The sequence below is a fragment of the Neoarius graeffei genome, chromosome 25, assembly GCF_027579695.1.
Source record: "Neoarius graeffei isolate fNeoGra1 chromosome 25, fNeoGra1.pri, whole genome shotgun sequence".
In the NCBI taxonomy this organism is placed as follows: Eukaryota; Metazoa; Chordata; class Actinopteri; order Siluriformes; family Ariidae; genus Neoarius; species Neoarius graeffei.
In genome coordinates, this window is record NC_083593.1 from 16,833,982 (window position 1) to 16,854,446 (window position 20,465).

At 40.6% G+C, this 20,465-nt stretch overlaps 1 protein-coding gene across 1 annotated transcript in view; it reads right to left on the reverse strand.

The window, feature by feature from the left end:
* The window catches only part of ilk (integrin-linked kinase), an 88,813-nt gene that overhangs the window by 30,186 nt on the left and 38,162 nt on the right, over positions 1-20,465 (reverse strand). Inside the window, exons 3-4 of the mRNA XM_060909667.1 lie at positions 5,140-5,305; positions 4,527-4,622 (exon numbers count right to left, since the gene is read on the reverse strand). Coding sequence (XP_060765650.1) covers positions 4,527-4,622; positions 5,140-5,305 — 262 coding nt within the window. The remainder of the gene's footprint in view (positions 1-4,526; positions 4,623-5,139; positions 5,306-20,465) is intronic.

Sequence of the window (20,465 nt, forward strand, 5' to 3'; positions counted from 1 at the left end):
CATGTCTGATTACATCGATCCAACGGACCTTCAAGCTGCTCTGGCAGCTTTAATAAACGTCCAGGAGTCCTTCGAACATCTATACCGAATCTGCACATATACCGTTAATGAACAGAGGCGGGTATAGTATGCTCTTACTTTTTTACTTACTTTCTTACTTACCATAGCCAGAGTAGTCAAAGTTTTCGCGGCGCAGATGTGCAGATCAGACAAGACGGAAGACGTTGCGCATGCGTGCAGACATAGCGGAGGTCTTTCACAGCACCACCTAGCCACCTGGCATGCACATCCAATTGAATTCCACACATTTATGCGTCACCGTATAGACGCAGATTTCCTCCTTGAAAACAGTCGTGTAGACGCGGAAAAAAGTGAGAACGAAAACCGACTTTTGCGTTTTTGTTTCAGACCGTCCCCGTGTAAAGTGGGCCTAAAGCATATACACAGAACCATGGCCTCACTTTCGTTTATAAATCCCGAGACCTCAAGAATGGCACAGGAATAGTTTTAAGCGTTAACAATAAATCTAATATAGTAATTTTTACAATTAAAGTGATTTATATAGGTAGCAGTCTGAATGAATGACCTTGACGTCTGTAATGTCACAGCAGGAAGTCTATCGGTCTCATTGCCATTTCCGCTATACTAAAACACAGAGCTGACTGCAACTCCGAGCCTCCATTTTGAGCTAATTTATCGCCATGCCATGTAGATGTGTTTTTGGCGGGTGCAGCAACACGACAGAAGCTGGATTTACATTGCATTCATGGTCCAAGAATGTTCAAACTGCAAAGATTTGGACGCATTTTGTGAGAAGTTCACAGGCACATTGGGCACCTACGAAGCGTTCTCTCCTCTGCACATTTTACTTAAGACTCGTACGAGACCTCTGATCTGTTGAGGAGCGTTGGCTATAAGCCCATATTGAAAGAGGGTGCAGTAACAACAATTAAAGAAAAACAAGTATTTATTATTTTTTATTTTTTAAAAGTGAGTTCAGTTGCACCAGTCCTCCCGGAGTGAGCCGAGGGTTGTTGCTAAAACCCGGGATGGAATAGGACAGGACATATCGCTCAGGCAGTGACCTCCCTGCAGTTGTTGCTAAAACAGGTGACATCCCGGTCCATCCCGGGTTTTAGTAATTGCCTGAGCCGAGCAGTAATGGCGGAGTACGCAGTATGAAGAAAAGTGGATGAGTGGCGCAGCCGTCTTATTTCTAAACTGGATATTGCTGCCATCTCTCCCTTACATGGAAGAAGTGAATGAACGGAAAACTGAACAACTGAAAGTCAGATTGTTTCAAAAACAATCGGCCTTCAAGAAGCGAGAACACAGACGGGTAAGCTCCAACTCACTTGGATACAAAACACCAAGTTGTTGACCTGCATTTAGATTAATACATGTAGCTTGTATTGTGTGTTTAAGTTACCGGTATAAGATTATTTAATTTGCTTCAGAATGTGATCGTCTCAGTTCATCTGATTATTTAATTAGCCTTTTACTTTTTATCAGTGAAAATGCATGCATGTACATGTATGTTGCATAAGTTATAACACCCATCCTGATTTAATGACAGTCAACCCACAATCAATGAAGTCAAATCAGTCTTAGCTGAGCAAGTCAGTAACGGCATTTCTTACTTTCACTGTAAATCTTTATTTATATGACTTTGGTCTATAGCTGTCAAAGGCCTCGGCCTTAAAACCGGTTACCGCTGTGACGTCACGCACTCAGGGCGGGCTGGCTCAGCGGGGCAGCTCGAATACCAACTTTGTGGTTGAGTTTAACTCTCAAAAATATATATATTTTTTATTCCCATTTATGCAGCATACAAGAGTCAAGGATGGAGATACTATCCACTCAGAAATTTATTTAAAAATAAAGGCTCTGCATACTATATCCTTTTAGTACAGTACTCAAGTAAATGTACTTTGTTACTGTCCACCTCTGAGCACGTTTGATACCTGCGAACAAAAATAAAACAAAAAGAGAGAGAAAAAAAAAATAGTCGCAAATATATGCACACAACAATTTTTCATTTGCGTCAAAAAGTTGCACACCCAAGCAACGGAAAAATCTCCCGTGTGTGCCGGGCTCAAGTTTCCTCATCATGGCAATAAATTATTACCATCATCTCAGAACTTATTGAATCTCGGTGCCTTCTGTCCTCTCTGGATGATGAATGCTGTGTCTCAAGAGCAGGTGTTCACGTTAACACAAGTGACTGTATTTCTATATTTTAAAAGACTGAGACAAAAGTCATCAAGTTTTCGTTGCCTTTTTGTTTCTTAGTGTTTTGCGGTTTGAAAATTAAAACGTGCCAAAAATGAGTGAACTGTGAGACATTCATAGCTGCATTCAAACTCACTGGACTGACTGGAGTCTGAATAAAGACTAAAGGCAAGACTACTTGCTTGTTTTTTTATTGCTCTATATTTCTAGGCTGACAGTTAACAGAATACTGACAATGATTTGCATCAGTTATAAAATAGAGGGGAAAAAAAGTGACTCATGGTTCAAATCGAATTGAATCGGAAGGTCAAAATCATGATTCGAGTCGAATCGTGAAAAAACTGAATCGTCACACTTCTCTACTGTATGATTTTGCATTATATGTAGCATGTTTGAACTGTGTGTTGGGCAGATTGCAGCTAAACTACAGCTCACTGCCTGTGCAATAAAAAGTAAAAAAAAAAAAAAAATTCTATATTACATAGGTGTACCCAATTAAGTGGCCACTGGCTATATATAGGCTCGGTAAACGTGTTTCTAACCAAGACCAAGAGTTCTAGGAACACATTTTGGCTGTAAGTAGATGCGTGCGTGCGTACATTTTTCACATGCCTGTGCTTAAATCTCTGTGGTTCTACATTCAGGGTTCTTGCAGGATTCAGTAAGTTAAATTTTAGACCTTTTTTAGACTTTTTAAGACCATTATGAAAAATTTTTTAGACCAACATGAAGCATTACAACCTGCCCTACCCCCGCCCTTCCCAAAAAAAGACAATCGAGTTCAATTCTCAAAACAAAGTCATTTGTATTGGTAAACTGACTATCAGGGATACAAACTGATTGTGTGCTTATTTATGTCATATGGCAACATTAGTACATTGTCACATAGCAACAAAAGTACAAAACAATAGAGTCAGTAACAACTCAGCACACTAGACACCATTAAACAAAGAAATCTACACGTAAAAATCAATTCATTCACGTATTTACACATTCTCCAATTCACTGATGAAAAAGATCAGCACTTAACACATTACATTACACACAAAACATATTACTAATGGACATTTTCCCCGTGGAGTAGCAAGTTATCAAGAGAGTGTGAGCAGAACACAGCTTACACGGGCAAACTTAAGTCCCACCTTTTCGACGTAAAAAAACACTGGTTTATACAGCTCACTTACTTGTATGTGCGTCAGAAGGTCCTGTGCGGTTCCATGACACATGAATTGAGAGTCCATGTAACGCGACTGCACCTCTCCATTGCTCCAGAAATGAATGTGGAGGTCCAACTGTTTGGATTTGGTCGATGTGTTGAAGCTCTCGTCAAACATTAGCACATACTGGCCGCTAATTGACTTCACCAGCTCTCTTTTTATAAAGTCTGCCAGGCCGAATCTTGCAATATAGGCGATTTTGTTAGGTCCGCAGGCAAACGTTTTGGCAATCGTAAAATCAGGAAACATTGCCTGGAAAAGTCCGTTAAATGTTGCTGCTGCTGTTGTATGATAGATGAGAGGTCACTGTGTGTAGAATCCAAAGTACCTCAGCTTTTGACGTCTCCGTGGACCCAAAAGTCGCCTGACTGTTATTTGGCGAATGTTGAACAGCTGGACCAGGCAGCGATGTTGGCTGGGATACTGACAAAAAGCTTGAGATCGGCTGGCGACATTGCGAGCTCTTCACAGCAATCTGATGTTTTCCAGCTTTAGCGTGGGACTCCAGGGCCTTCATGCCTAAAGTCCCCAACTGAATTATTTTCCTGCAGACTTTGCAGCGAGCCGCATACCTATCACCTGCTGCGGCTTCTAACCAGTTTCGAAATTCTTCACGTTCAAGCCAAGCTTCATTAAACTGACACTTTCCCATTTTACTCACTATTATTCGACGCGCTATCCACACTCTTCATCGCACTGCCAACACAACCGCTAACCTCCTCTGACTGCCACAGACTGCATAAACTTGGCAGGAACTTAGAAAGTAGAACTACGGTAGGCGTAGTGGACAAACTGGACCGTTGCGTACTTGCCGCGATCATTGGTGATTGAAGTTTTTTAGCAGGCAGACAACAACGCAACCGGCACATTTTTATTAATGTTTTGCAGGCACTTCTAGGAACGGACTGAGCGGATGTAAGAATTTTAGACTTGGATAAATTAAATTTTAGACCTGGGATGAAAATGTGTTTTTTTAGACATTTTAAGGCCTAAAATTTAACTTTCTGAATTTTAGACTTTTTTAGACCCCGCAGGAACCCTGTACATTATGTCCAACAGAGGGAGATGTAAACTCACCTCAGCAACCAAGTCATGGCCCCAGAAGCAGGCGTAATGGAGCGGGGTGTTGCCGTGTTCATTCGATGCATTGGTGTCTGCTTTGCACTGGATTAGCTGAATAAAAAAAAAAAAAAAAAAAAAAGAATTAAAAAAAAAAAACCCTGTACACTATAAAAACATGCAATTTTTAAACTACCCAATAACATGGTCATAAAGCAGCAGAAACCTACTGCTCTATAAACTAAACAGCATTCACAAATTTCACACACACACACACACACACTTCACATGATAAGGTTCAATGCATAATCAAAACAGTAATATTTCAGATTTTAATGCTGACAAAATGCAGTAAGCAGAGAGACTGGTGTCCGTGGTTTTTGTGTTGAGAATTAGAAAACGTACTGACTCTGGTTAGTGGTTCTTTTTTTTTTTCTTTTAAATCAGGTACTTTATTTATGACTCACCCAGTGTGAGACAGGCTACCAGACACTGTGTTTAAGCCTGCACTCACCATGTGTGCCTATGTTTGGGTGTGACTGAACGCAAACCTTAACACCTTGTCCAAAGCATGCTGAACTACCTTATATAGGCATGTGTGAATGTGTACATGCGTACTGATTCTGCAAACCTTGCCCAGAATGTCGCGGTGTCCGTGGCTCGCAGCCAGGTGGAGCGGCGTGTCGTCTCCACGGTTCATCACGTTGATGCGGGCTCCTCTCATAATGAGCATGTCCACCACGTTGGAGCGGCCTTCCCGGCACGCCCAGTGTAGCGGACTGAACCCGTGATCATCTCTGAGACACACAAACACACAGAAGCCTGACGGTCAGATCAAATCAGGAACAGAGCAACTGGTGCTTGAAGTCACTTCGTGCCCTGACAGAAATGAGAGAAAGTGAAAAACTTCATGCGCCCGATTTGTAGGATTTATTGTAGCGATATTTATATATTTCGATATCGCAGCCAATATGCAGCCGTTTATGCCCAGTACTTGAAGTTTAATGGCTGACTGGCTGCTGTGGTGAGCTCATGTGTTCAAGTTACAACACATCACAACCAGGACTGCAGAAAGAGATACACAGTACAGAAAAGTTGACCAAGTTAGGTAACTGCCTTATCTGAAACATTCTGACCTAATCTCTTTAAAAAAAAAAAAACCCTCATTGTATTTATAAAGAAGTATGAGCAGGTCATACCGCTGCTCATGTCTGGAGGCTTTAAAAAATTAAATATAAAAGCACAGCCAGTTCTACTGTCCCGTCTCCACACACAGCGAGTGATTCTAGTCTCAGCTGTCAGTCTGTAAGGCTCTCCTGTCGGGTTAAATATAAACAGCAGTTAACTGTCCCTCTGCTGTCTGCAGCGTATCCTCCCTCCCCCATCTGTGTGTGTGAGAGAGAGAGAGAGAGAGAGAGAGAGAGACGTGCTCCCTCACTCAGCACCAGGCTTTATTTATATTTGAATGCAGGATTCTCTCTCTCTCCCTCTCTGGCCATCCATTTCCGTTTCACAGTCAGAGTAAAGACGGGAACATTGCGGCGAACGCTGAGCTCAGCACTGCGGCTGTACCGAACTCCAGCGATTTGCGCTGTACAGCTGCAGCACTAATTACAGCTACTAATGAACAGAGCGAGAATCAACTTCACAAACTGCCAAAAACAATCATTCCGACATCAGAAGACTCCTTTATTTTTAACAGCCTCAGAGTAATTCTACTCAAGGAGCAATTTTATTACAATAATGAGAATACTTGACTTCTTTCTACTCCTGAGCACAGATAACAAAGTGTATGTAATTAGATAGATTAGATAAGATAAAACTTTATTGATCCCTTTGGGCAGGTTCCCTCAGGGAAATTAAGATTCCAGCAGCATCATTACAGAGAAAAGAGAGAAAACTTCTAGATAAATTAAAATAAATTAAGTATTTACATATACAAATATAAAAATGCTTTAAAATGAATATATATCATTAGTAACAAACAAAATGAATTAATAAAGCAGGGGGAAAAATATCAAATCATCAAGCATAAAATTATTAAATCGCGGCTTCTGGATCCCAGAAAAAGGCAGCTTTGCCTCAGGGCTAATCTCACATGACGTCACCTGTGGAACCCCGAATATCTGGGTCATTTCGGTTCATCTGACTCCGTGATTGTTTACTCGCTGAAATTGGATACTGTTGGAATCTTACAAAAATAACGATGGGAAAGCGCTGTGTTGTGTTTGGATGTTCAAATCCGTATACAACAGGACATTCAGTTCACAAATTTCCGGGGGGGGGGGGGGGGGGGGGGGGATCTTAAAGCGACAGTGGGTGAGGTTTGTGCAAACGAAGCGGGCAGATTTCGTCTCACCTACTAATAATAAATCCGATTCATCAAGTGTTCACCACCACCAGAACGACCACATGGGAATTACTGGGGCAAAAAGAAACCCATTGATTTAATAAAATGACAATTGGACAGTTTCTTGATTCCCCTATTATCACCCATTTTTCATATTTTCTTTCATTAACTGCACTGAATAAGTGCACGTTTTAAAGATTATATTTACGCATTTATTGAGGTACATGTAAATATTTTCCCGATATTTTGCAGTGCCCAGCGGAGAATAAAAATCCACAAACCAGTCTGTATTTCTAATTCTCTCTGGCTGGAGGTGCGCTATCGGTGGTGAACGGGACTGTCGTGAACGAGCAGTTTCTTGTCTTGGGGGCTCAAAAATAACCATTTATTCCGGAATATCCTCGATCATCTGACATAAGAATCGGAATCACTATCAAAATTCTCTCCAAAACGTAATTCCATATCGAGACTGGTCTAACCACTGCTGCACACATTAACGAAACTGATACCCAAATTGTTACAAGTGTGACGTCATGCACTCCTTCAGGATCCTCCGGTTCAGTCTCGGCAGATTCCGTGAAAACCTGCCGATCTTGCAGATTTTCCACTAATTTATAGCCTTTCGGATCAGCTATGGTTCGAAAACTCGTGGTCAATCAACATAATGATTGTTGCTTTGCACGAGGAAAAAAGTGGGGTTTAGGGACATTACATTCACTTTAAGACTGCTAGTGTTTCTTATGCTGCATTACAACATGGCCTCTGACCACACACACAGAGTTTAAAGGTCTCTAGAGTGTTACACCATAGGATGTAAGGGCCACACCTCTCGGTCAACAAGATTTATAAACAAGACGGATACAAAGGAGGACACTTCCAAGCCAGACTTTCAAAATGCAATTTATTTCAAAACAACTATTCAAAATGAGGTTTAAAAAGATACATCCTTAGAATAAATGTAAGACAAGAAACAAGACAGCTTAAAAAAAAAAAAAAAAACCCACACACACTTGTCTGGTTTCCTTCTGCAAGCCTGATATGCAACATCACAGCAGTAGTGTCATTATTACACAGCTTTCAGAAATGTTTCCGAAGAGAAAAGATGGACATTATCGATGACAGCAGGGGGAAAAATTAGGGAAACGAGCAGGAACGAGAGGAAATAATACTCCCGTCTGCCCCTCCCTCGTCTTTTTAGCGTGGGTGTTGTGCTGTTCCTAGAAAGACACACTCTTGTCCTTGTAAGGATGTGAAGTCTAAAGCCCTGCATCATTAACACCCATCGCGAGGGTGTAAAAGAACAACCAACTGTCAGCATGAACAAATATTAGTTTCAGCAAACCTATGCAGGACTATAAACGCTTTACATGCAAATCAGTTTAACCAGGCAAAAAAGGGAACTAAACCTGCTGTTATAATGACGGCGATTTACTACTGCTCACAACCTGATGCTTTTTTTAAAATTTCCATTTAAACAAGTGTAATTAATGCTCATTTTACACATTATTTTATTACTATGGTTAAAGGCAGACTGCCTTTCAGATTTTTCAAGTTCAGGTCATAAAAAGAATTTTCCCGACACCCAATTATTTTTGTTTAGCGAACTGAAAGCAAGTGAAATCGAATCACAGACTTCCAAGTTGGGACAAAGTACAAATTGTAAATAAAAACGGAATGCAATAATTTACAAATCTCAAAAACTGATATTGTATTCACAATAGACCCCTTCGCATGTTTGTAAACAAACCGACCGTTGCCAGGATGCGCGCGCAGCCTGGACTCAGAAACAATGGCGCTGCCCATAGACCGGCATTATGAGCTGTCAGATTATGCAAAACAATTGTCGTTACAAGATCGAGAATGCTACATAAATAAGTTAACTCTAACAAGTGGACATCGCCTACCGGATCCGTATTTAATTAGAGTGGACGGACGATGTTAGTAAGTTTTCCTCTGATACCTGAAGGCAGTCATACTATTTACAAAAAATGTCAAACTCAAAAAAAAAAAAAAAAAAAACCCATTTACAAAAGTAGCCTGCCATCAACATTCTGGTTACAGCGAGACTACAACTTGATTAACACTCACTACGTTTACATGCACATAGAGAGAATCGAATTTCTGCCGTTGCTCGACTGAAATCGAGGTTCAAAATGCCATGTATACACCTTAATTCGGCTGAAATTGAACCGAACTTGATTTCTCGGAATCGAGCTACACGACCTAGTTTATGCGATTTCTGCCGAGCTACTTTGTGCATGTATACCCTATTGAGCTACTTCCGGAAGTGACGAGTGACGAGACCACAAGCGGGAAACAACAGCCTCGGTCGGCATGACAACGAATCATGACAACGGCATGAATCTTTTCTTTTTGTGGCATTGTTTGCACTGTTAAAATTTAGCTCACTTACTGTATCACCAAATACATCTGTACAGCTGTTGCATAGCTGTGAATTGTGTACATAAGTCACTGTATTTGTGTGTGTGTGTGTGTGTGTGTGTATACATGTCCAACATCTGAAGAATGTCAATAAAAACAAAACAATTGAACTTTTTGTGTTTATTAAGACAAGTTAAATTGTAAGCAAAAAAAATTTTTTTTGTAAGCAAAAAATGGACTTTAGAAAAATATTATTGTGCAAAATAAGTTGTCTTACAAAACAGTGGTCTGCGCCGGACAGTTTGTAGCCATAGTCTGTTAGAGCAAGCCTAACAGCTTGAACACGGAACTGCTAGTGTTGCCAGATTGGGGGTTTTAAGTGCATTTTAGCGGATTTGAACATGTTTGGGCTGGAAAACGTCAGCAGTATCTGGCAACACTATAGCTCTTCTTCATGACGACAACCGGAAGTGTACCAACACGATGGGGCGTGTAGCGCCACGTGTGGCTCGGGTGCACAATAGCTCGATTTCACTTGTGCATGTAGGATTGGATTTCTCTGGCACCCCTGCTGGGACCCTTTGCTCGATTACCAACAGCAGCTCGATTTGGACGTGCATGTAAATGTAGTCAATGGGACATTCATATTCATTTTGTTTTAATCAAATTATGCCAGTGATGTGATGGCAATGTGGCTTTAGCTACAACAGCAAATACCAACACTAAACAGCAATTTGCAGGAGGTAATGGCATGAAAGGAATGATAGTGTAAAGAGTGCAGCTAAGAGAAATCAGAGCTGCGTAAAAAGCGAGAGGCAGAGACCAGAAATGAAACTGAACGGGACGGGAGCTAGGTTAGAGCAGTCAACGTAAGTTGGCATTTAGAGTGAGGGCACACAATTTTACCTTTCCATCCTTGCTTTAAAATTGTGATTTTCGGAATACACAAATAATGATGGCACAAAATCTGGACTGCTTGAGTCAAGCGAGACCTCTCCTACAAACACAATTGCATGCAAAGCTAAGTTAACATGCTAACAATATTCATTACATTGTGTAACTATGACCCAGCTAATCAGACAAACGTTACCAAAGTATTTTGCTACATCAATAAACGAAGACTAGAAAGAATAAAAAAGAAAGATTTAATAAATAGCCTGATCTTACCTGTGATGAAGTGGGCGCTGCAAACCCGCGCATTTTTGATAGTGCTTTCATCCCAGTCTACACGTTTGATGGCTTGTAGCCATAGACGTCGGCGATTTTTTTGGAACGTGTGAGATCCTGCTGGAATTCTGTACATTTTAACCCCAGCACTGCTACGATTCTGACACCCGACAACACAACAACTAGGCATTTCTTCCAAATATTTCTCGTCTCTACCGTCACTGAGTCTTTTTTGAGTCCAGGCTGCGTGCGCAATTTCCTATTACGTATGAATGACGTTTACTGCGAAGGGGTCTATAGAACATAGACAACATATCAAATGTCGAAAGTGAGACATTTTGAAATTTCATGCCAAATATTGTCTCATTTGAAATTTCATGACAGCAACACATCTCAAAAAAGTTGGGACAGGGCAATAAGAGGCTGGAAAAGTTAAAAGGTACAAAAAAGGAACAGCTGGAGGACCAAATTGCAACTCATTAGGTCAATTGGCAATAGGTCATTAACATGACTGGGTATAAAAAGAGCATCTTGGAGTGGCAGCGGCTCTCAGAAGTAAAGATGGGAAGAGGATCACCAATCCCCCTAATTCTGCGCCGACAAATAGTGGAGCAATATCAGAAAGGAGTTCGACAGTGTAAAATTGCAAAGCGTTTGAACATATCATCTACAGTGCATAATATCAATAGATTCAGAGAATCTGGAAGAATCTCTGTGCGTAAGGGTCAAGGCCAGAAAACCATACTGGGTGCCCGTGATCTTCGGGCCCTTAGACAGCACTGCATCACATACAGGCATGCTTCTGTATTGGAAATCACAAAATGGGCTCAGGAATATTTCCAGAGAACATTATCTGTGAACACAATTCACTGTGCCACCCGCCGTTGCCAGCTGAAACTCTATTAGTTCAAAGAAGAAGCCGTATCTAAACATGATCCAGAAGCGCAGACGTCTTCTCTGGACCAAGGCTCATGTAAAATGGACTGTGGCAAAGTGGAAAACTGTTCTGTGGTCAGACGAATCAAAATTTGAAGTTCTTTATGGAAATCAGGGACACCGTGTCATTTGGACTAAAGAGGAGAAAGACGACCCAAGTTATCATCAGCGCTCAGTTCAGAAGCCTGCATCTCTGATGGTATGGGGTTGCATTAGTGCGTGTGGCATGGGCAGCTTACACATCTGGAAAGATACCATCAATGCTGAAAGGTATATCCAGGTTCTAGAGCAACATATGCTCCCATCCAGATGACGTCTCTTTCAGGGAAGACCTTGCATTTTCCAACATGACAATGCCAAACCACATACTGCATCAATTACAGCATCATGGCTGCGTAGAAGAAGGGTCCGGGTACTGAACTGGCCAGCCTGCAGTCCAGATCTTTCACCCATAGAAAACATTTGGCGCATCATAAAACGGAAGATACGACAAAAAAGACCCAAGACAGTTGGGCAACTAGAATCCTACATTAGACAAGAATGGGTTAACATTCCTATCCCTAAACTTGAGCAACTTGTCTCCTCAGTCCCCAGACATTTACAGAAGAAGAAGAAACCTTTATTCATCACATGCACACTTCAAGCGCAGTGAAATTCATCCTCTGCATTTAACCCATCTGAAGCAGTGAGCACACACACAGAGCAGTGGGCAGCCACACTAAAGCGCCCGGGGAGCAGTCAGGGGTCAGGTACCTTGCTCAAGGGCACCTCAGCCCAAGGCCGCCCCACGTCAACCTAACTGCATGTCTTTGGACTGTGGGGGAAACCGGAGCACCCGGAGGAAACCCACACAGACACGGGGAGAACATGCAAACTCCACACAGAAAGGCCCTCGCCGGCCGCTGGGTTTGAACCGGGAACCTTCTTGCTGTGAGGCGACCGCGCTAACCACTACTGTTGTAAAGAGAAAAGGGGATGTCTCACAGTGGTAAACATGGCTTTGTCCCAACTTTGAGATGTGTTGTTGTCATGAAATTAAAAAAAAAAAAAAAAAAAATCACCTAGTTTTTCCTCTTTAAATGATACACTTTCTCAGTTTAAACACTTGATATGTCATCTATGTTCTCAGTTTAAACATTTGATATGTCATCCATGTTCTATTCTGAATAAAATGTGGAATTTTGAAACTTCCACATCATTGCATTCCATTTTTATTTACAATTTGATCTTTGTCCCAACTTTTTTGGAATTGGGGTTGCATATATACAGTATGAATTTGGGGCCACATGGAAAGACCGACTACAGTAACAGAAAGCGAGAAGAAAAGATGTTATGCTGCAAAGGAAAGGAAACACAGGACCAAACTAATAAATACTTTCAACACCTTATAAATGGCCTCAAAAAAATTTTGCCCCCCTTGAATTTCCTTTTGCCCTAAAATTTCACAGTATTTCAGCAAGTTTTCAAGTACATGGTTCAAGATATGTTTTCTATGGGTATAATTGGGTCATTTAGACAAAAGTACATATTTAAAAAAAAAAAAAATCTGCAACAGAACAAGACAAGCCCTGAAAATGAGATACATAAATCAATATCCTATATATGACTTACGCATGGTACAAGTACATAATACGTCTTTTTATATAGAGTTTAGGACACAAAACACATTTTGTTTTGCCTAGAACAATGACTAGCAATTTTGCCAAGATAAATGGAGCAAGATATTTATCTACGGGATAATTGACTATGTAAATGATATACATTTACTGTAGAGGGTGTGGTTTACTATTTGAGACACAAAAAGCAGCTCTTTCCATTCATTGAATCTACTTACCACTAGCTTTTTTTTTTTTAAAACATATATAGGTGTCCTGAAGTCAACTCAGGAAAATGTAGAGGGCATCAGTGACCACTTGTTCTGAAAAGCACAAATGCACATGTGTGCCTGAAGCGAGCCAAATCAGAATCACCATTACAAATCAGGAAGAAGAGTGGGGGAAAAAAAAAAACCCACACACAAACACGGCGATCACAGGGGAGGTGAGGATGCTGGTTAACATGTCTTGTTTTTTGTAACATACGCACTCAAAAATCATGTTTGTGCTTAAAGAAGCCGACCATAGGTGTGCCCAAACGGGCCTAACTCGCTAAAATATTTCTGCCAAAGCGTCTTGGTTGGGCAAATCGGGCAACGAGGCTTGAATGGCCTGGTTTAAGATATTACAAAAATAAACATCACAAATGACCAAATTTCAAAGGGAACCAAATTTCACCCATTTTATGAAAGGCCATCTAGTTTTAATGCCTAGGGTGAGCTTTTTCAAATCAAGAGCTCGAAAAACATTTTCTTCATTTGTTGAAGCCTGAGGCTACGTTTACACTAGACCGTATCTGTCTCGTTTTCTTCGCGGATGCACTGTCCGTTTACATTAACCCCCCTGAAAAAGCGGGGAAACGGGAATCCGCCAGCGTCCACGTATTCAATCTAGATCGTATCAGCTCCGGTGCTGTGTAAACATTGAGAATACGCGAATACGCTGTGCTGAGCTCTAGCTGGCGTCTCATTGGACAACGTCACTGTGACATCCACCTTCCTGATTCGCTGGCGTTGGTCATGTGACGCGACTGCTGAAAAACGGCGCAGACTTCCGCCTTGTATCACCTTTCATTAAAGAGTATAAAAGTATGAAAATACTGCAAATACTGATGCAAATACTGCCCATTGTGTAGTTATGATTGTCTTTAGGCTTGCCATCCTTCCACTTGCAAGTAATAAGTGATATGCGCTGGGATCTCACACAGCGGCTCAGTCCCGAATCGTGGCTTGTTCACTTCACTCGCGCGCTCTGTGAGCTGCGCAGGGCCGGAGTGCACACCCTCCAGAGGGCACTCGCTGTTCAGGGCGGAGTGATTTGGAGCGCAGGATGCCTGCGGAGCCGAGCGTATCCGCGTATTGGTGTTGCTGTGTGCACGGCTAACGGTTTTAGTGTAAACGCGAATCGTTTTAAGAACGTTAATCTGATGATCCGCTGATTCGACGTAATGTAAACGTAGCCTAAAACTGATCGAAAGACATGTGCTTGACATAATGGGTCAATGGTTTTCCCTGTGTACAATAGACAATACAACTTGCCTCAGAGCTGTGGACCACACTTTCCTCTATAGAGGAAATTCCCCAGTGGAGAGGAAAAAAAGTAGCCAGTTGGTTCATTATTCAGAGTATAATTACTTCTGTAGAATTATTCTGCTTCAAAAAGCAAGAAGTGTTCTCAGATTAGGTAACAAAAGATCCTGTTCATCAGCCACAAGCTCAGACAGCGAAACCTTTTATAGATTTGTTTTCTGTCACTACAATGTTGTAATCAAATTAATTTTTTTCCCCAACCCAGCTGAGAAAAACAAAACCTTGCAAAAAAAAAAAAAAAAAAAAACACACACTTCTGCCACAGGACTGTCCTGTAGACACTAACGGGTCAGCCACAAATCAGATGTACCTACTTGTTTGAGATCATGTAACACTATGTAACAGCCTTCTATTTATGTTTATTAAACTATTTCATATGTTGTAATGGTAGACTATCATTGCCAATGTATGACGTTTCAAAGCCAGATCATAATTTACCACCACTGAATCCATGTTTCAGGTTTTTTTTTAATCAGACAAACTCTTCATATTGCACATTTTCACCATGTAACGCATGTTCATTTGATTTAATACCCCAGAATGCATCATTGCTGCTTAAACTTGGCAATAATTTGTCAAACACTGTTTTAGTAAATCAGCAGATTTTTGAGGAACAAATTGACAGCTGAATCACGGAATTCCGATAAAAATGAAATCTTTCACAATAGTTTTGTCAATGGAGGGTGCTGAACCTAATTTGTTTTCTTTGTCACTGCAAAGTTGAAAATGGCCTGAGAAATCTTATTTAATGCATTTTAATAAACACTTTAAATACAGACATTTTATGTAGTATGTGATATGATTTGATACAAAAACCTTGTTGCTGGGGGCATATGTTTGCAAAATTCAAATGCCAAAGATTTTGCGTGTCATTTCCGTTGTTTTCTGTAGGGTCCGTAACGGTCTTGCTGTAACAGAATGCTGCAGAATTTACCATTTTTGGTGATTATGACATGCATTGGTCCTGTTGGCCTCATGTAGGGCTCTAGTTACATATTCATACGTCTTTGTTATATTAATAGATATATTTGCAATATGTAGTGTCCGTAACGCCAAATTGATATTTTGGTAAAGCCAGTTAATTGAGACTTCTTGACAAATTTAAATGAAACCTTCATGTGAGAATGACGCAAATTAATCATATTCTTCTCTCAAAGTTGTAATTGATTGAAGTAAGACCCCACAGGCCAACTATTTGAACACTAAATTATTATAATCAAGATGTTACCAAGACATATTTTGACCATTCAAGATACAGCCCTGGCTTGTTAATAACATTTTTTTTACATAATGTGCTTTTTAACACTTTTGTTTTTGAGACGGCTATTCATGTACAGTTGAACCTCGTTTGAGTGGCCTCCCCTATTGCCGGCCAAAAGTGGCCTTATAAATGAGGTGGTTGTTCACGAGAGGTCCAAATGCATCCGTGAGACAGCCAAATGTGGCCTTTCATAAGAGGTGGCTGCTCACATAAGTGACCTCTCTAGAGAGGTATTACAATTACTAGTATTTTCCAAAAGCGTGTTTAAGTATGTATAACATGTGGTGTTGATCCCAGGGCTTTGAACCGGTTCAAGGAACGAAAACCAGGAACTTTTTCTATCTCACATGGAACAGAAACGAAACCAGAAACTTTATTATTTTTTATGTTCCGGAACAGAAACGCTTATTAAAAATAATGGTAACCGGTTAATACCGGTTTTTATTTCGTTCCTCAAAGTTTCCGTAGCCTACAAATAAAAAAAAGTCATTCTTCTCCTGCGCAAGTTTCTATGACCTGCTGGGGTTCACTTCCTGTGTGACGTTCGCTGACTGAATGGAGAGAGCGGGAGGGTGGACTACTATCACGTCTCCACATCTTAAATAAGAGGTAAATATTGCATCTATTGTTATTCAAAAACGTCAATTTCAAACACGATATCAATATATTTGTCCACGTTAATGAGAGGCTCGCGAACATTAAATGACGTTAACCTCTGTTAGCCTATCAATGCATAGGGCCTGACTAGCCTTTGGTAACGCACTAAACGAATTATCTTTCATTTTTGGCACTTTTTCTGTTTGTGTAGATGGGAAGACATACTGAGAATCCAAATCGCCAACATTTGAAATAATTGTTTTGAATTATTTCTTGTCTTATTTAATGAAGGTTGTAATAGAATTAGCCTACATTTGGCTTAAGCTGGATGAGACAGAGACATCATTTTATAGCCATTTGTTAAACAGCTGACAGGGAACGTAATTAACCGTTCCGGGAACGAAATTTTTTTGTTCTAACTGGTTCAGGAACGTCTATTTAATGGTGGAACCCAAAACCGGAAACGTTAAAATTCCGTTTCTGTTCGGAACGAACCAATAGGAAAAAAATTCTGGTTCAAAGCCCTGGTTGATCCTGTGTTGATATTGATATACTAGTATTACCCGGTAGGTTTCGCCCTGCTGCATGATGCAATGTTCGAGTAGTCACCCTTGTTTTTTAATAATTCGTTAAGGTGTAATGTGTAGTAGATGCAGTGTGTCATGACTAATTGTACTAAAAACATTTCTCTGAAACACGTCCCATGTTGTGACTTTGGGAATAACCCAAGACACACTGTGTAGTGTCCGTAACGTTATGTGTAACATTGTTCAACAAGTATATAAGCTATGTAATCTTTGATGGAAAGGACAACCAACTGTCAATTAATTAAGGAACTAGTATAATAAGCCGATACTATGCATAAAATGATGTTTTGTGAGCCCAATAATTGGAGCTTTAATAAAGTGTTGTGAAATTTTGTGTTTCTCTGTCTAATATCGGGGTCCCTGATAACGTGTCACATAACTAGAAGACCCAGCAAATATGTGTAACTATACTCAATTGTAACATTCGACAGGGCACTTTATGGCATAACAGTTCGTTGCCCCATCAACATTTGCTTTTGAGGTGTTTTAAGTGGATCTATCCCGTTATATCTTTTAATGTAGTGTCCGTAACGTCAACAACCTAGCAGAATGGGGCATGTATAAAATGAGGTATATTTTCAAAACGGAAAGAGAATGCTACATGAAATTTTAGGTATGGGACCCCAATATGTTCAAGCCCATAATATCACAGTTTTGACCATTTTGGGTAACCTTGGGTTTTTTGTTATTTTGGAACCTATAAGGTCCATCTGATCTTGGCTGACCCGTAAAGACTAATCATTACACTCACTAGTCACCACTGTCAGGAGCCAACACTTAGCCCTGTTCTCTCTCTCTCTCTCTCGCGCACACACACACACACACACACAGGTCCCTTGTGAACATTTTCATACATCGCTTCTGCTGCAGGAAGGACATCATGTACGTTTATTAGGCCCATCTTCAACTGCACTTACTTTCAAGTAGAAAGATCACGTGAATCCTGTGTACCTGTATGGACTGTTTCAAACCACACTGCTCAATAACAAAACTTATAACTGAATGAGTGAGGAGATGACGACAAATGAAACCAAGATATTCTTCGTTTGCACGTGACATCATAGCTAATTATACACGAGGCTTTGAATCAGAAGTAGGGCATGATGGAGGATATACACAAACTCAAGTGGGGCGCATTTACTATAGAAGCTATGCTCGAGAGGTTGTTACGCTCCTTTTGTTTCTTCGCTATGCTGACTCTTTGTGCTGTAACTGGATGCAGGCACAACCCTATTCGAGACAAGGTTAAGTTCATTAGAGTTCCAGCAATTATAATCAATCAAGGAGACAAAAAACAAACAAACAAAAAAAAAAAAAACAGGGGAACTGTCCACAGAGCATAAACCTCAATGGCTGTCCAACATAAACCAGGCTGATCTAAGCGACGAGAAAATAAAAACCACATGAGTCTGCAGTGAACATTTTACCAACGGTAAGTGCTACGAACTAGTTACTAACGAAAGATCACAATATATAAGAAATATTGGATCGGTTAATAGCCTGGTCGTGCAGAAACTCGCTGCTGTCAAAGCCGTGATCATCCAGCGTGTGAGCAGACAATCAAAGGCTTCTACGATTATTTCCATTTTAAAAAAAGAGCTGTATATTTAAATATTTCCCTTTAAACCACTCCAGTGTAGCTTTAGCAGTATGTTTAGGGTCATTGTCCTGCTGGAACGTGAACCTTCGTCCCAGTCTCAAACCTCTGGCCGACTCAAACAGGTTTTCCTCCAGAATTGCCCTGTATTTAGTGCCATCCATCTTTCCTTCAATCCTGACCAGCTTTCCTGTTCCTGCAGATGAAAAATATCCCCACAGCATGATGCTGCCACCACCATGCTTCACTGTAGGAATGGTCTTCTCAGGGTGTTGGGTTTGCGCCACACATGGCATTTCCCATGATGGCCAAAAAGATCAATTTTAGTCTCATTTGACCAGAGTCTTCTTCCATGTGTTTGGGGAGTCTGCCACATGCTGTTGGGCAAACTCCAAACATGTTTTCTTAAGCAATGACTTTTTTCTGGCTACTCTTCCATAAAACCCCACTCTGTGGAGTGTACGGCTTAAAGTGGTCCTATGGACAGATACTCCCATCTCTGCTGTGGATCTTTGCAGCTCCTTCAGTGTTATCTGTGGTATCTTTGTTGCATCTCTGATTAATGCCTTCCTTGTCCGGTCTGTGAGTTTTGGTGAGCAGCCTTCTCTTGTCAGGTTTGTAGTGGTGACACTTTTTCCATTTTGCTATAATAGACTTAATGGTGCTCCCTGGGACTTTTTATTTTATTTATTTATTTTTATAACCCAACCCTGATCTATACTTCTCCACAACTTTGTCTCTGACCTGTTTGGAGACTCCTTGGTTCTCATGTTGCTTGCTTAGTAGTGTTGCAGAGTCAGGGTCCTTCCAGAACAGGTTGATTTATACAGACATCATGTGACAGATCATGTGACACTGATTGCACACAGGTGGATCTTAATCAACTAATTATGTGACTTATGAAGTGAATTGGTTGGACCAGCTCTTATTTAGGGGTTTCATACGAACGGGGGTGAATACCTATGCACACTCCAGATTTCTGTTTTTTCATCTTATTGTTTGCATCACAATAAAACAATTTGCACCTTTAAAGTGGTCGGCATGTCATGTAAATCAAATGGTGCTAACTGCCCAAAAGTCCATTTTAACTCCCTCTTGTAATGCGACAAAACACCAAGGGGGATGAATACTTTTGCAAGACACCTGTAGATTCCTCATGTATAAGAAACAGACAATCAAAAGTACATGCATGTGCACAAGTACAAGACCATTACAACAGATGCACAGAGATTATACAAACCAAAAAAAAAAAAAATTAGAAGTCAAAAAGCCAAATTAAAACTGAACTACCAAGTGGATGGATATCTGATTTAGAAATAAAATTTGACTCACTTCAATCTAATAATCTGAGTGCAGCCAAAAGGTGTGGGACCAAAAAAAAAAAAAACCCATTCAATAATTCTCCAGTATTACTTTTTTTTTCTGCTGCTATTTGGCTGCAATGATGAACAGCTTCCTGAATGTGCAACCGGTGGATTGCTGGAAGCAGAATCTAACGCCATGCGTGGGAAAATGATAGTGCCTTTATCTTAACATCATTCCATTAAATTACAATGACCATCTATAGAGCTTGGGGTGATCGATAGGAATTATTATAGCTTTGCAGAAAAGTCAAAGCCAAACATGCATACGAGAGGAACAAAAAAAAAAAAAAAAAAACATTCCCTCCTCCTGTATTATAATCCATTACAAGCAGATTTCCTGTCTGGGTTCTTCGTTTTTATTCACAGATGTCTTGGCAAACACTACTCTTTATTGACGTTTGCAAAACACTAACACTTCATAACATTCGCTCGGTTTAAATGCAACATGCTTCATGGTGGTGCAATGCACCTCAATGCTGCAACTATAGCACAGGAAGCGGACGCCCATTTCCCCCCCCTCGGCAGATTCACT